The sequence below is a fragment of the Ipomoea nil genome, unplaced genomic scaffold (genome assembly GCF_001879475.1).
Source record: "Ipomoea nil cultivar Tokyo-kokei standard unplaced genomic scaffold, Asagao_1.1 scaffold0176, whole genome shotgun sequence".
Taxonomy (NCBI): domain Eukaryota; kingdom Viridiplantae; phylum Streptophyta; class Magnoliopsida; order Solanales; family Convolvulaceae; genus Ipomoea; species Ipomoea nil.
Window position 1 is genome coordinate 2,419,019 of NW_017616604.1, and position 15,984 is coordinate 2,435,002.

At 36.3% G+C, this 15,984-nt stretch overlaps 1 protein-coding gene across 2 annotated transcripts; it reads left to right on the top strand.

Annotated features, from left to right (window-relative positions):
* Window positions 1-275: 275 nt before the first annotated feature.
* Window positions 276-4,456, top strand: LOC109177274 (reticulon-like protein B21). Of its 2 annotated transcripts, none has more exons than XM_019326592.1 (9): window positions 276-1,618; window positions 1,751-1,810; window positions 1,925-2,027; window positions 2,138-2,212; window positions 2,317-2,464; window positions 2,600-2,669; window positions 2,904-2,969; window positions 3,718-3,840; window positions 3,945-4,068. In XM_019326592.1, the coding sequence occupies exons 1-9, from the start codon at window positions 526-528 to the stop codon at window positions 3,962-3,964; spliced, it is 1,758 nt and encodes a 585-aa protein (XP_019182137.1). In that variant the 5' UTR covers window positions 276-525; the 3' UTR covers window positions 3,965-4,068. The 2 variants fall into 2 exon arrangements, with proteins under 2 accessions (XP_019182137.1, XP_019182131.1); XM_019326586.1 differs by having other exon boundaries at window positions 277-1,618; window positions 3,920-4,456.
* The last annotated feature ends 11,528 nt before the right edge of the window (window positions 4,457-15,984 follow it).

Consider the following 15,984-nt stretch of genomic DNA (forward strand, 5'->3'; position numbering starts at 1 on the left):
TAGGTGAATTTTACTATATCTTATATAATAATTCACATACTATATAAAATAAGGTAAATTGCAATCTCAATTGAGTAAATTCAATTTCTATTATTTAATATGTACATTAAATAAATTTGATCACTTTATATAATATTTAACATAAGAAGAGGTAAACACAATTTGTAATTTGTAGTCCCTACTTCCTATCATAGTAAATTCGAACATTGGTCGGTGGTGGGTCTAGATTTTATAGTAAAGTTTGCATTAGATTTTATAATAATTGAAAAGTAGAAAAGAAAAAGCGACCAAATTTACATGTCTTCCACCTCGTCGCTCCCCAGTCCCCCACTCATTCTCTCTCTTTGCAGATCCCAATGCATGTATCATGTATGCTTCCTGGCTATCAAGTACTCAAGTGAAAAATCTTGAGCTGATGAAACCCTCAAAAATCCATCATTAACCAGTGAGCTGTGAGCCCCATAGACTTCCATTCTTCTACTAATCATTGCAATCTTCCACTCAAACAGAGAGAGAAGCTAATAAATGGATGGGGGGAGAAGAAAGGGTGTGGTGCCGTCAGGCTCTGTTTGGGAGAGCAGGATTAGACTTGATGAAGTCAAAGGTGGGATAAAAGCCCTTATCAACACTTCCCAAACTGAAGAAGAATCTGAAAACCCACAAGAAATTGATGGCCAAAATGCTGCCTTTTCTCCCCCTAGCAATGATGGTGTCCATGAAGAAGATGGGAAATCCAGTGTGGGCCCAAAACCCAGCCCTGTTGGAGCAAGTGGGAAGAGGAAGACTTGGAAAGCTGAGAGCTTTGAGGGAGCCCCAATCCAGATTGCCAGGAAATCAACAAGATCTGATCTCACCAAGAGTTTTGATGAGGAGAAGTTCAAGGAATTGGGTGTGAAAAATCCAATTCAGAGCAAGAAATCAAGATCCCAAGAGGGGATTGAAAGAAGCTCATCTGAGAAACTAAAGTCAAGATCTGGGCTGCAGAAACAGAAAGTGAAGTCCTTGTTGAATGACAGTGGAACTGAGAAGAATTCTCAAGTGAAGAGGGTTAAATCTGAAAACACACTTTCTCTTCATCCACTAAACACAGATTCAGCATCAAGCAAGGATTTTGATGAGAATGTGAAGAGTTGTGAGGGTGTAGATGAACCAAAGAATGCAACATTTTATGAAAATAAGGTTGTTCAAGGGGAGGAGTCAAAATCTGAGGGAAATAAGGTTGTTGATGAGTCCAAAAATAAGCTTAAAGAGTGTTTGCCCAATAATGAGAAAAAACCAACTGAGGTTCAGAAAACAAAATCTGATGAGAATTCTAAAGAACCAAAAGTGGCCATTGATCTGGTCAAATCTACACCTAAAGTGGAAGGGGATGATTCTGATAGAGACCAATGGGAAGAAGCTGAAGAGAAACCTGAGATTAAGGTTGAGAATAAGAATGTTGTTAAGGAAATCAGTGCATCATCAGAAAAAGAAAAGCCTAAAAACATTGTGACAGTAGAGAAGAAGCTTCATCATAGCAATACAAGAGTTGTGCCCATCTCACCAATAGAGAAGAAACAGCCTTCCCAAATCACAGGCCATGCCAGAATTCACCCCACTCCATCAAGAACCAAACCAGGTTACCACAGTTGGGATCTGAATGATGATTCTTTGAAAATAATGATAATATAAAAAACCAACAATTTTAATTATTTTGATTTAATATATTCACAACTTGGGATTTTAATTATGTTATTTTGGTGCTTCTCAGTTCCAGCATCAGAGGAATCCCATAAAACTCATAGACCTCACAGCAGACTGCAGAGCTATGGTAAGTTATCAATTTTTTTGGACTGAGTTATTTGAGTTCAAAAAGTTGCTACAATGTACAAAATTTCATATTTTTAGGTCTGATTTGTTATCCCGGTTTTTGAAAATATTTCAGCTGATTTAGTGTTGTGGAGAGATATAACAAAATCAGCATTTGTGTTTGGTGTTGGAACATTTCTGATTATTTCATCTTCATATGTTCAAGACTTTAATGTGAGGTTTGAATCTTTCACCCATAAAAAAATGAGAGCTTTTTTCTTATGGAAACTAAAAAAGAAAAGAAAGTTCAAGGCTCAGTAGCTAACTTTCTTCGGTTTAACTTTCACAGCATGACTTCTGTGCTTTCATACATGGGTCTAGTATATCTTGCTGTAATTTTCACATTCAGATCCTTTTTTCACAGGTAATTTGATAAAACAAAGTTTACTGTTTTGTAGCCTTTCCATCCCATTTAGTTCTCTAACTTTATATTTCTATATCTTATATTAAATAAAAAAAATTAAATAGGGGAACCATACAAGTAGGCGAGACAAGTGATTATGTTGTTGGAGAAGATGAAGCAGTCCGGGTAGTAAAATTCGTACTCCCTTGCATAAACGAGTTCCTCTTGAATATCAGAGCCTTATTCTCTGGAGACCCTGCAACAACAATGAAGGTAAAGTTGTTTCTTTTTTCATGTTTTTGGAACTTTTACCTCGTTATAACTTCAAATCTTCAATAATTGAGCTCCCTTTTGTTTCACCATTTTGAAACCTTTATTAGAATTCAACAAAACTTTTTCCATTTGCAGATGGCAGTGCTGCTCTTTATTTTGGCACAATGTGGCAGCTCCATAACCGTATGGAAAATGGCTAAATTGGGTAAGTGTTTTTTACTATGAGTTGAGTGCGAAGAATGTGAATTCCATGGGAAGATAAAGATTATTTCGTGTTACTCATTTTACTTGAAAAAACTTTGTTCTTTTGTCGGTGAAATGCAGTGTAAAAAGTACATGAATGGGTAAATTTTCCTAGTGTCTGAACTTTCTTTGGTATATTGAACTCACCAAGAATCATTTGCTGACACAAATGGCTTGTGTTTGTGACTTTGTGTAGGCTTTTTTGGCGTTTTCATTGTCCCAAAAGTCTGCTCTTCCTACTCCTCTCAGTTAACTGCATTTGGTAAAATTCTATACTCCCCTTTAATCCCTTTACTTTTTTTTTTTACTGCTAGTATATGAAATTCCTCACATGGTGACTTGCTGACATGATACGATACTTTCAATGGCTCAGTACTTCTTTCTCCTAACCTAGAATTTTTGAGAATGGCCCCGGTCCTCCTACCTAAGAGGCCACTGAGTCGCTGTGATTTACCCCTCTACCATCCTGTCAAGCCGGGGTGTTGAGGCCCTTGGGGCAAAGGAATTTCTGAGAGTGACACTTTTTTTTTTTTTTTTTTTCGTAAAGCTTTAGTCTTGAAATTTCTTGAAACAAATGTTTTTGCTTCTTGTAATAGTATCTTTTAATGGTCCCCACATAAATGAATCTTTTATTTATTTTTCATCAAACTATATTTAAAGGTCCCCAAAATTCCACAAACAATAAAGAGAGACAGAAGGAGAAGATATTTCCTTTCAAAAAGTTCAAAATTTATTATCTTTTTTATTCTTGGACATACTTTTCCCTTTTTCCTCAAATTTTTGTTTTACTAATTTGTTATCTTATGATTGATGATTCTAAAGTATCCAATGCTGATTATTGTGAACAAGAAATGGACCCTTTCATTCATGAGTAGTAATTTGGCCGGCCTGGTTTCCTTCTTTTGTTCAAGGGATGATGAAATGTTCCAAAAAGTATGCAATTAGAACGACAAGTCTCAAATTTTTTTTTTTCCCCTAAAATATTGAAATGAAACGTGATTTCTGTATAGGTACACTTTGGATTCGGCGCTTAAAAAACTCATGGGAATCGTGCACTCATAAGAAAGCCATTGCATTTGGCATCTTCACGCTGGCATGGAATTTATCTTCGGCCATTGCTCGAATTTGGGCAGGTAAAAGATTGCCAAAAAAAATTACTTAGAAATCTAAAATTTCATGGGTTTGTTAAATTAATGTATTCCTGCAATGCAGTTTTCATGTTGTATGTGGCATTCAGATACTATCAGCAATCTTTGATGAGAGAATCTGTTGGGTCTAAGCCCGTAGATTCCAGACAACTTGGGAGGAGAACCAATTTAACAGTGAACGCAAACAAGCTGAAGAAACCTATGTAAGAGTTACTTCATATGTGTTACAAGTTTAGTACACTTGCCAAAAACCCAAAAGGTAGCTCAGGTCGCAAATGAGCTTCTTTGTGGTGACGATCCTAAGGATAACCCGCGCGATACCCACAGGTGACAATTCCCTTTGAGTCAGCTCTCATGCCTCCTGGAACGAACGGAGATTAGTCAGGTGGACCTGGACCATATGGACGGAGAAAGACCTGAAACAACTCGTGGTTTAAAAAAAAAAGTATACACTTACCAAAAGTAGTCGGGTCTAAGTCCGGAAATTTTACCTTTGAAAATAAAAGAAAATGTAGTATATGTACTTGTTTGAATTTCAACTTTATAGAGGGATTCAAGAGCTAAGAGACCTAAGAAGTAAAATTTTACTATTTTTTCTTTCTTTTGAACTTTTTTTTTTTTTTTTTTTTTTTTTTTTGTGGGAAATTTCTTTTGAACTTTTCGTAAGTAAACATTGACTTTTTTTAAAAAGAAATATGTTAATTTCATATTTTAAGCTTCTGCTTTGTAACATAACCTCTGAAATTAAGAATAATTTTAATATTTATGTTTGTTAGTTTCTTTTACTAATACTAGTATTCTACTATTTTGGGTGACGAGAGAAATTTACCACTGTTATTCGAGAATGTGTAATAAGTAAACTACGTTGCTTTATAATAGCTCGTAAATTACATAGGTGATGTAAATTGTACTAAGAAGATCATGTGTGACTAAAAAGGCATTGACAAGAATCAAAATTTGAGAATTATGCTTCATTCATTTGATCGCTATTATTCTTTCACTTTTAACCCTCTCGAGAGTAAACTTGTAATAGGAATAGGATTGAGATTTAACGGATTAATCTCATCTTGTTAGATACGAAAGTTAGGCAAATTATATTATGCACCGCGCGTCTTTTTTTTAAATGAAAATTAACAGTGTTTATTTTTGCCGTTTCGCACCCTTTTACAAAAAGTAACTGTTATTCAGTGTCATTTTGTATACACTGCAGTTTCAGTTGAACACAACTACAGTTTCATTTTGATATAACTATAGTTTCATTCGATATTTATAGACTCAAATATGTGAAAATGTTATTTTATTTTATTTTATATACACTATAGTTTTATTAAAACACAACTACATGATCATTTTGATATAATTACAGCTTCATTGTACAATATACACTCAAATATGTGAAATATTATTCAGTTTCAGTTTATATACACTGCAGTTTCATTTCACTATAACTACAGTATCATTTTGATATAACTGCAGTGTCGGTTTGGATATACTGTAGTGTCAGTTGGTGTTTAATACACCAAACAAACGGACTCCGTTAACTCTAACGGCGGGCCGTTTCTTTACTTAAAAAAACGGCGTCGTATATGGGCCGCGGTGCATAATCGATTATGCACCGCGGTCTATAATATAACAACTGCGAAAGTTAGTTTTAGGCCGGTGTCTTTGGTTCTCTAATTCTTAGATTGGACTCAACATTTGGGCCTAGGTTGGCTTTTCCACATGGGCTAGAGCCATTTCTCAACTAATCCATCATCTTGATATGGGGTTGTTATACCATGGACCAGGTTGCAAGGTGGACTATAGTGGCAATATATATCCTACACTACGGCGCGCGTTGCATTGTGCGCCCAGATGCAAAACGACGTCGTTTCAATTTTTTATTTTTTTTTTGAAATTTCCCGCCTCAGTGTTTGGCAGTTAATTTTTCTTTAAAAAAAACCCATGTTCAAAAATGTACATAATGTTATACATGAATGTACATAATTGTATACATGAATGTACATAATTGTACAACAAAATATACATACTGTTTTTTAAAAGAAATACACATAATCTAACATAATACATAATAAACATAAACTTTTAACCTAATACACATCAACTCTTAACATAATACACAAAAATTTCCTGATTCGGATGTACATAATTGTATAAAAAAAGTGTACATAATTGTATGAACAAATATACATAATCGTATGAACAAATATACATAATCACAGCAACTTCCTACCGCGCCTCCCAAAACGACGTCGTTTTGGGAGGCGCGGCGCGCACAGTGCTACGCGCGCCGTGGTGTAGGGTATAACGATTGGACTATAGTCCTAAACGATGTATAAATTATGTATTTTTAGTATTAGAATTGTAAACTTCTAGAATATAAATTGTATTTCTAAATCAAAACACATAACATCTGTAGAAGGGAATTTGTGAATACAATACATGTCTGCATGGGTAGCTTAGTTGGTCACATGGGTGAAGTTTGGGAACAACAACAATTGTGAATACAATACAGAGTCATCAAATCCTATAAATGTTAATATTGTGTGACAGCAGTATTTGAAAGAAACTTGTGAATACAAAACAAGGTAATCAATTACATATATGTTAACATTATGTGTTCGTAGTATACAAATTGTGAATTTTTAAAATATAAGTTGTGAACATTTAGTATGTAAATTGTGAACATTTTTACTCGGGTCCACCATGCAATGTGAACCCGGATCCACAAAATAATTTTCCCTTGATGTGTTATAAGTTTGTAAAATTATCATATATATATATATATATATATATATATATATATATATATATATATATATATATATATATATATATATATATATATATATATATATATATATATATTTGAAAGCAAACCAATATGGTTATATTAGAGATAAACCGAAATAGAGTCGGGAGGGACAGAGTCCCAATACATTGCCGTAGTCTGATCAAAAGCTGCGGATGCTAAAGTATGAGCTAATAAATTCTGCGATCTAGGAACAAAAATAACTAAGCAGGTAAAAATAATAGACATGCTAGCTTTGCAGCTATGAATAGCATATCCAATATATGATCGGGGCGGAGTCCCTAGTGAGGGTATGTAGCACTTCAACGTTTGGCAATCTGTGTAAAGTTGGATGGCCTGCTCACCACGTGCTCGTAACCATGATAATGCTTCTTTGCACGCAACTGCTTCGGCCATGAGGGGAGATAAGCAATTTGGTAAGGGGGCGCAGAATGCCGCCACATAGCTTCCGTCCTCGTTGAGCAAAACCGCACCCACCGTGGCAGAATTTATGGAATGATGATATCCAGCGTCCACATAACACCTCTTCGATCGTGCAGCAGCCGTAATCCCCGTAGCTGTAGACGTCGAGGTAGCAGTTCCGGGTGGCAGCAGCAGTGGGAGGGCGGCGGTACCGGCTGCGGCAGTGTTGTCGGTCCTTGTCACGGCGGTTGTGTGGACGGCTCGCCATGTTGGCAACCGTCATAGTGATCAGCTTCCCGGGCAACGGTAAACAGGCATCCCAAACAGCTCCCTTTCGTTCTCTCCAGATGTGATATAGGATTGCAGCTGCATATATAATTCCATTAGTGTCTAGAACATTTAAGATTGCACTAAACCACTCATGAAAAACATTTGTCACAATATTGGGGATTGGAAGGTTAGATCGGGTCCATATGGAACTTGCATAACCACACGTTACTAATGAGTGCATAGTGTCCTCTTGCATGATTCAACACAGGGCACAAGTTGGATCAACATCCACCCTCTTTATAAGCAAATTGGTGGTAGTGGGAAGAATATCACTTATAGCTCTCCATAAAAATGTCTTCCATTCCGGGAGAATTTTTAGCTTCTATAGGGTAAGCCATTTATCAAAATCCCATTATTGCTACTCGTATAATTTCCAATAATTTGCTTATAACCGTTCTTTACAGAGTAGCATCCGTTTAGGTCCCCATGCCAGTACCACACATCATCATAATCTGGAGAAACTGGTATCTTTAAAATTCTAGGCACATCACTTGGTTGAAAGATATCAGCTACAATATGAGGGTCCCATGTCCTAGTATCCTGATCAATCAATCCTCTCACTTTAGCTCCTGCCAACTGGGGTGGCATCTCCGTACGGATCATAGGGCCCAAGTCATCCTGCAGCCACGGATGCTCCCATATTAAGGTAGAATTTTCATTTCCAATACTGCGTCTCACCCCACCACATACCATATCTTTAGCTGCCATAATACTACGCCAACAATAGCTTGGGTTGTTTCCTAAGCATGCTTCAGAGAAAGTCTGCTTAGGATAATATCTTGCATTATAGACACGAGATAGAGCAAGTGTTAGTAAGCATCCTCCACGCCTGCTTACCTAGCATTGCTAAATTAAAAGCTCTCAAATCTTTGAAACCCATACCTCCATATTTCTTTGGGATACACAATCTATCCCATGCTTTCTAGCTTCAGAGAAAGTCTGCTTAGGATAATATCTTGCATTATAGACACGAGATACTAAAGAGCAAGTGTTAGTAAGCATCCTCCACGCCTGCTTACCTAGCATTGCTAAATTAAATGCTCTCAAATCTTTGAAACCAGACCTCCATATTTCTTTGGGATACACAATCTATCCCATGCTTTCTAGTGAATGTTCCGGTCAGTACCGGATCCCCACCAATAATGATTCATTACCCGTTCAATGGCTGTGCAAACAGATATAGGTAGCAAAAAAACTCACATTGAAAAAGTAGGCATAGCCTGAGCTACACTTTTCAATAGGATTTCTTTACCTGCCTGTGACAGTAGCTTCTTATTCCATGACCCAATCCGCTGCCGGATTTTATCCTCGATATTCGCAAAAGCTGCTTTCTTATTTCTCCCAACAAATGATGGCAAACCCAGATATTTCCCGAAGTTAGGAGCCCGGACAACTCCTAAAATCTGTGCCACTTCCTCCCTATTATTCTCACATGTATTCTTACTGTAGCATATATTGGATTTATTATAATTGACCACCTGTCCTGACAAATTCTCATAAATAGATAGACAGTTCTTAATCTCTGTAGCTTCCTGCATATTAGCCTTGAAGAACAACAGGCTATCATCTGCAAAAAATAAGTGTGAGATCTGGGCCCCCCTAGCAACCCTGCATCCATGAATCAAAACATCATCCTGTGCATGCTGTAATAACAAGGAAAGTCCCTCCGCACAGATAATAAACAAATAGGGGAATAGGGGATCACCCTGTCTTAATCCATGCGTGGGCGTGACCCGATTACTCCTGGATCCATTAATCAGAAACTTATAGGATACAGTAGAAACACACAGCATAATTAGCTCGACCCACATATCTTCAAAACCCAGAGCCACAAGCATTCCTCGCAGAAAGGGCCACTCCATTTAGTCATAAGCTTTGACCATATCAAACTTTAGGGCCCCCAACCTACCGCCCCACATTGCTTTCTATTAAAAAAAGTGGCCTACCTCTGCAGCTATTAATATATTATCTGTAATAAGCCTATCAGGTATAAAAGCACTTTGTGAGTCAGATATAATATTTTCCATGATAGGTTTCATCCTGTGAGTAATCATTTTAGTCATAACTCTGTAAATCACATTACTCAAAACTATTGGTCTTAGATCAGTGACTAGCTCATGAGTATTTTTCTTAGGAATTAACACAACATCTATCTCATTTAAACTAGGGGAAAGGACATGGAATTTAAGCAATTCACTATAAAATTTGAAACATCTCCTCCCACTACATCCCAGAAGTGCTGATTAAACTCGGGTTCATTCCCATTTGATAGTAAAATTATCATATTTGATTTCATCTACCCTAATTGTTTCGCTATTTTTGATATTTTGAAATAGGATTTATATCTCTAATGAATGAAAAAAGGCCATCCCCATTTGATAGTAAACTATAAACATCATTATTAACTCATTGTCATCCTTTTTGCAATACAAATGTATATATAACCGCCTACTCAATTAAGAACAAAACGCAACTCTCGTGTTGCTGGTCCCTGTGCTCTCGTGTGAACCTGCACCCCAACGGTCTGAAACCCGAAAGTTCAGCCTGTTGTGAAGATTAAACTCATCTGTTACGGAATTAATACTGTTTTAATTTCAATTTTAAATCTGAGTTTAATCCTACTTAGTGGGTGGCTGTTACAAGTGTTACACAATTAGTTTTAATACCAATTTAATGGCCATGTTGAATGCTATCACTCCAACATCCCTATATAAAGAGAGGTAGAGCAGTAGCATTTTAAACAGAACTAGAAACAAAGGAACTCCAGTAACTTTTAGCTTCTCAAAACTCTGCTTCTACTCTCTTCTTTACCAACCAGTGTTCTTGCTCTTGCTTTGTTTGCCGGGTTCTTTGTTTAGGTGCTTAAACAAAGAATCGTAGCATGTTTTATCTTGGGAAACCTAGGCTACAACGCTCCTAGCACTTAAGGGAGGTAGCAAATAAGGTTTTAAGGAAAAGAACAATCTGTTCAACTCGTGCTAACCCTTACCCAGATTTTTCCACATTTTTCTTCCCAGTTTTTCTGTTTTTTCTCATCTAATAATAATCTTTCCGTAGGATTATTATTTTGGGATTTTCTACCTTTTTACCCAACACTAATTATGAATAAAATGTTTGTTACATAAAAAGTATAATACTTTTGAAGAAAAATGTAATACTTTACATCTTGACTCACCCGTCACACGGATAAAGATCAGTGAGGCGGTATCACATAAAAATCACTCTTATATTTTATATTTGTACTTCGAATGTATTTAATGTTCATATGTGATAATAACGTCCATATTCATCTTATTCAATGTTACATAGTACCTATGACACTGTCACAGTTAAACTCCATTATAAGTCCAAGCTAAGGAAGAATGAAGGAAAGCACCGATGTTCTTGTCGGCATGGACACAGTTAAAATTGGGTGTGATCAATCTGGTTCAGTAATGAACGAACCAGATCATATACTATATATCTTGTTTTGTAAGATCAATAATGTTGTTGTGACTTCTTTGTCTGAAACGATATGGCAGTTTATTAAGGGTTCAAACATGCACACACTTGTGTCTTGTAGTGGAAGTTGGTTAAGAATAGTTGATTTTGGTCGGATCACTTAAATTTAATTTGAATGACAACTCAAATTCTTGATAAGTATTATTTTTGATATCGAGATAATATTACATGTATTAACTGACACAACTTTATATGATTAACTTGTAATGAGATTGAACAATTCATAAATATAAAAAAAATTGTGATATTTATTTATTAGCTAGGATTCTAAAGAGTGCAAAATCACTGCAAATTATGTTTAAGTATTAGCATTTCTAGAAACGTTACCATATGTCTAATTTATGACTCAATATATAAATTATATATACCTTATGTCGATATTTAACTACTAAAATATCAATGTATCATCTACTAGGGAGTAGGAATGACAAATTGTCATGTATTCAACCATTCCTCTAGAGCTTTGAACTTTAATAAGGTCAAAATTCATACCTCTAAGTGGATTCAAATTGATGTAGTAAATATGGGGTTTATACTACTCGATATAGCAATTCAACGACTATCGTCTAACCTACCCGAACACAACTTAACTAGTCAACCAACTCAAAATAAGTTCATCATAAGCTTTGTTTTGCTAGCAATGCATGGTGCAAGATTTGAGATTTGTGATAGGAATTAAGGTCAAATCTTGCACCATGCATTGCTAGCAAAACAAAGCTTATGATGAACTTATTTTGAGTTGGTTGACTAGTTAAGTTGTGTTCGGGTAGGTTAGACGATAGTCGTTGATAATCTTATTTGGGATGAGTTTGGGTAGTAGTGAAATCCTGTTTCCAATACTCAATTGTGTTTCTCTCTCTCTCTCTCTCTCTCTTTTAACCGTTTCAAATGTAGGTGTTTGGAATTGATATATACACTATTCATTATTTGAGCTCAAGACACGTATTCGAGTAGTTATAAATGTATTCAGTTTGAAAATGACTTTAACGGATAAGTGTGCTATCCGTTTGCCATTCCTATCTTCTATTTCTCACATAGATAATTTCTCCATTACTTATACTTTTTGGATAGTTTTTATATGATTATGTGAAATCAAGACAAAAATTTATAAGATTTAGGTCAAGTTTATCAAATAGTATATTGTAGGTAATTCAAACATCATTGTCATAAATCTCAAGTCTGTCCAAGTAAAATTATCCTTTTAAATATGGAGAAATCATTTTTTATCGAGGCTAGGGATAGTATATATAATAATGTTATGGTGGCAATTGGGAAGACCATGACACAAATAAATAAAAAGTGAAGCAACTTGCAATATTTTATGTGTCTGTTTTGTTGCTTATGGAATAATAATAACAACAACAATACCAACCATTAGTGATTTGATGGGAGTGAAATCAATGTTTTTTAAAAAAAAAAAAAATTAAATAAAGTTTCAAATTTGAGTTTTATGAATGAAACAATGAGTGTTTAGAGAGTTATGATATAGTTAAAATTCGAGTAATTCATAATGTCATTAATATAATTAAGATATTCCAGTATAATGCAATTAGATAATGTCGGGAAATTTTTTACAGAGATTTTTTTCTTGATTTTGAGTCCTATCAATTTTTCACATTCAGAGGTGCATGACTATCAAATTCCGGTGACATTTAGTTCTCAAATCAAATGTCTCTCCCGTCTTGTTTGATTTTTATTGATGCTAACTTTTTTTTTTTTTTTTTTGAATGCTACTGGCTCTATTACTATACTTTCTCAACCTACTGAAACACAAAGAACCAATAACACCTCCATTGAGGCTTGAACTCATAACCTTACAAATAGAAGTCCAACCCGGGTACCATTAGACCACATAGTTTTGGTAATGATGCTAACTTTAAGATCACTGTATTTTATTGTGTTGACATGCTACTTAAATTTAAATAACTCACAAGATTATCGAGTAGGGATTTCAACTAAAGTTGCAGAAAAATTCATCAAAAACATCAAATGTGGGGAAGGAATTTGATAGAGACTGCACGCACCAAATGTAAATTAAAACATTATTGGTAATTAAAAATTAAACCAAATAATGTTAGAGATGTACAATACTCAATAGACCAATAATACGTCTTGTGTAATGCCGTCTCATGTGATACATTAACAATATTGCAAAAATTGTCCTAGGCGCTAGGCGGTGGTCGACCACCTAGAATTTTGGCAAAATCGCTGTTCTAGGCGGCTGACCGCCTAGGTGCCTACCTAGGTTGCGGCGACCTAGGCAGATATTAGGCTACCAATTAGTTATGTTTTGTTTTTTTTTTTTAAATGGGTTATTTCGCTAAAACCGATACCGTTTTTAGTGAAATAACCATAAATTGTTCAAATTGGTTGCAAACCCAAATAGTGTAATAAAAAAAAATTGAAATCAGGTACTCTAATATTAATACTTTGTGAGATTGTAACTTTGTGTTGTGTTTTGATTCTTTAAATATTTATACAATTTACAATTCTAGATGTTTTAATATTTTAGTATTAACTATTAAAGTATTAAATAGTTTATAATTACCAAAGTCTTAAATTTTTTTTTGAAAAGAGCCTGTGCGGCATTTATTGAAAGTAAGATGAAATAGAGTCTGGCGGGCCAGAGTCTGAATACATAGCAGTTGAGTAATTAAAAGCCGAAGTTGCTAAAGTGTGTGCTAAGTAATTATCTGATCTACGAATAAAACTTAATGAAACATAATCAAAGGTAACCATTCGGTTTCTGCAGCTATCAATGGCATAGCCAAGGTATGAGCGAGGTGTATCATTCGCAAGTGATAAATATTGTTGAAGTGTTAAGCAGTCCGTTAAGATGTCGACCGATCTCTCTCCACGATCCCATAACCAAGATAAAACTTCTTTACATGCAACTGCTTCTGCCATAAGAGGGGAGAAACAGTCTATCATCGGTATTTGTAGAGCTGAGATATACAATCCCTGTCCGTCTAGGAGAATTGCCCCTATAGCTGCTTTACTCGTGGTGTGGAAATACGCCGCATCAAAGTAGCATCGGTGCCGCACGCCTCCATGGCTTATAGATGAGGAGCTGGCCGTGTGGCTTTCGGTGGCCACGGCAGTAGGCACCTGGACTGGAAGCCGAACAGCAGCAGCGTGACCGATTGCCCCTTGGGCTTGTTCGGCGTTTGCCGTGGCAGATCCCCGTACGGCTGGTCGCGTGCGGTCCGGGTGTGCAAGTCGCCACGCCCGGATCGCTGTGGTTACAGTAGCAATCATCTTCCGTGGTCTGGGTAAGCATGCATCCCACACAGCCCCATTTCTCGCTCGCCATATATAATATAATAGGCCCACTGCATAAATAATTCCATCATCATCTAAGATATTTAATATTTCATTAAACCAAACATGAAAAATATCTGTGACACTATTGGAGATTGGAAGGTGAGATTGTGCCCAAATGTTCATTGTATAATCACATCTAACTAAAGAGTGCATAGTATCCTCATGCACGATTCCACACATAGCACATGTTGGATCAATCTCCACTCTCTTTATAATCAGGTTCTTTGTAGTGGGTAATATATCATTCAAGGCTCTCCATAAAAATGTTTTCCATCTTGGGGGTATTTTGAGCTTCCATAATTTGGGCCATTTATCAAACATCCCTGTTGTTTGAACATAGCTCCCCACTATTTGCCTGTAACCACTTCTAACCGAGTATTCACCTGTTTTGTCTCCATACCAATACCACACATCCTCATAATCTGGCGACACAGGTATTTTCAATATTCGTGTCACATCCGCTGGAATAAAAATATCTGTTAAAATGTCATGATCCCATGATCCCGTTTCCTGATCCATTAAGCCCATAACTGTTGCCTGCGCCAATTGTGGTGGTTTTTCAGTAATTATTTTCGCATTATTCTCATCCTGAAGCCAAGGATGATCACATATCAGGGTTGCCCTTTCATTTCCAATCCTGCGCCTAACTCCTCCACAAATTAGTTCCTGGGCAGCCATAATACTACGCCAACAGAAACTTGGGTTATTCCCTAAACAAGCATCGAACGATCCTTTAGGATAATACCTGGCTTTAAATATTCTTGATACCAAGGACTCAGGTTTCGTGAGTAAACGTCAGGCCTGTTTCCCAGCATGGCTAAATTAAAGGCACGCAATTCTTTAAATCCCAACCCCCCATATTTCTTAGGGATTTATCCCACGCCTTCCGGTTGATGCCCTGGTCATCTTTAGACCTCCACCAGTAACGGTTCATAGTTCTCTCAATAGCTGTGCAAACATTCATAGGTAATAAAAAGACACTCATCGAAAAGGTGGGCATAGTCGCATAGATTGTGCCACACTTTTCAATAAAATCTCCTTACCTGCTTGTGATAACAACTTCTTATTCCATGACCCAATTATTTGTCTAATCTTGTCCTCAATATATGAGAAAACAGCTCTCCTATTTCTGCCCACAAATGATGGAAGCCCTAGTGTCACGCCCCACTTCTAGGACATGACTCGGTGGTACCGTTACATGAAAACTTGTAACAATACGAAGCCTAACCGCACGTATCTCTCGAAACCTTCATAACAACACTTAAATACATAACAATTCCACAACCCAAAATGACAAAATATAAGCAACTAGTTCTTCCCAAAAGCTCATTTAATCCACACACAAATATTTACAATCATGAGTAGTATGTCCAAAATACATCACAAGCACAACGGGTTACCAAAAATACAAGGGTTAAAGTGAATATCCAAAAGAAACAAAAATTCGTGATAAGCTCCAACACTAGGACTAAGTCTCCTAGTTTCAAAAGTCACCTTCGAGACCCCACCACTTGTGCTCATGCTATTCACATGTCCTTACTACTCTGAAACACGAGAAAATAAAATACAAATAATGAGCTAATGCCCAGTAAGTGATACTCCTCTCAACCTCGGATCAAGTAAACCCAAAATAATACAAAATGCTTTAGAGTAATAACTCGATGCAAAACTCGATCTTTAAACTATATCGAAGTCATAATATACTTTCGTCATACTATACACAAGTTCACAAAACAAGAAACTTTAGCTACGTGGGCATC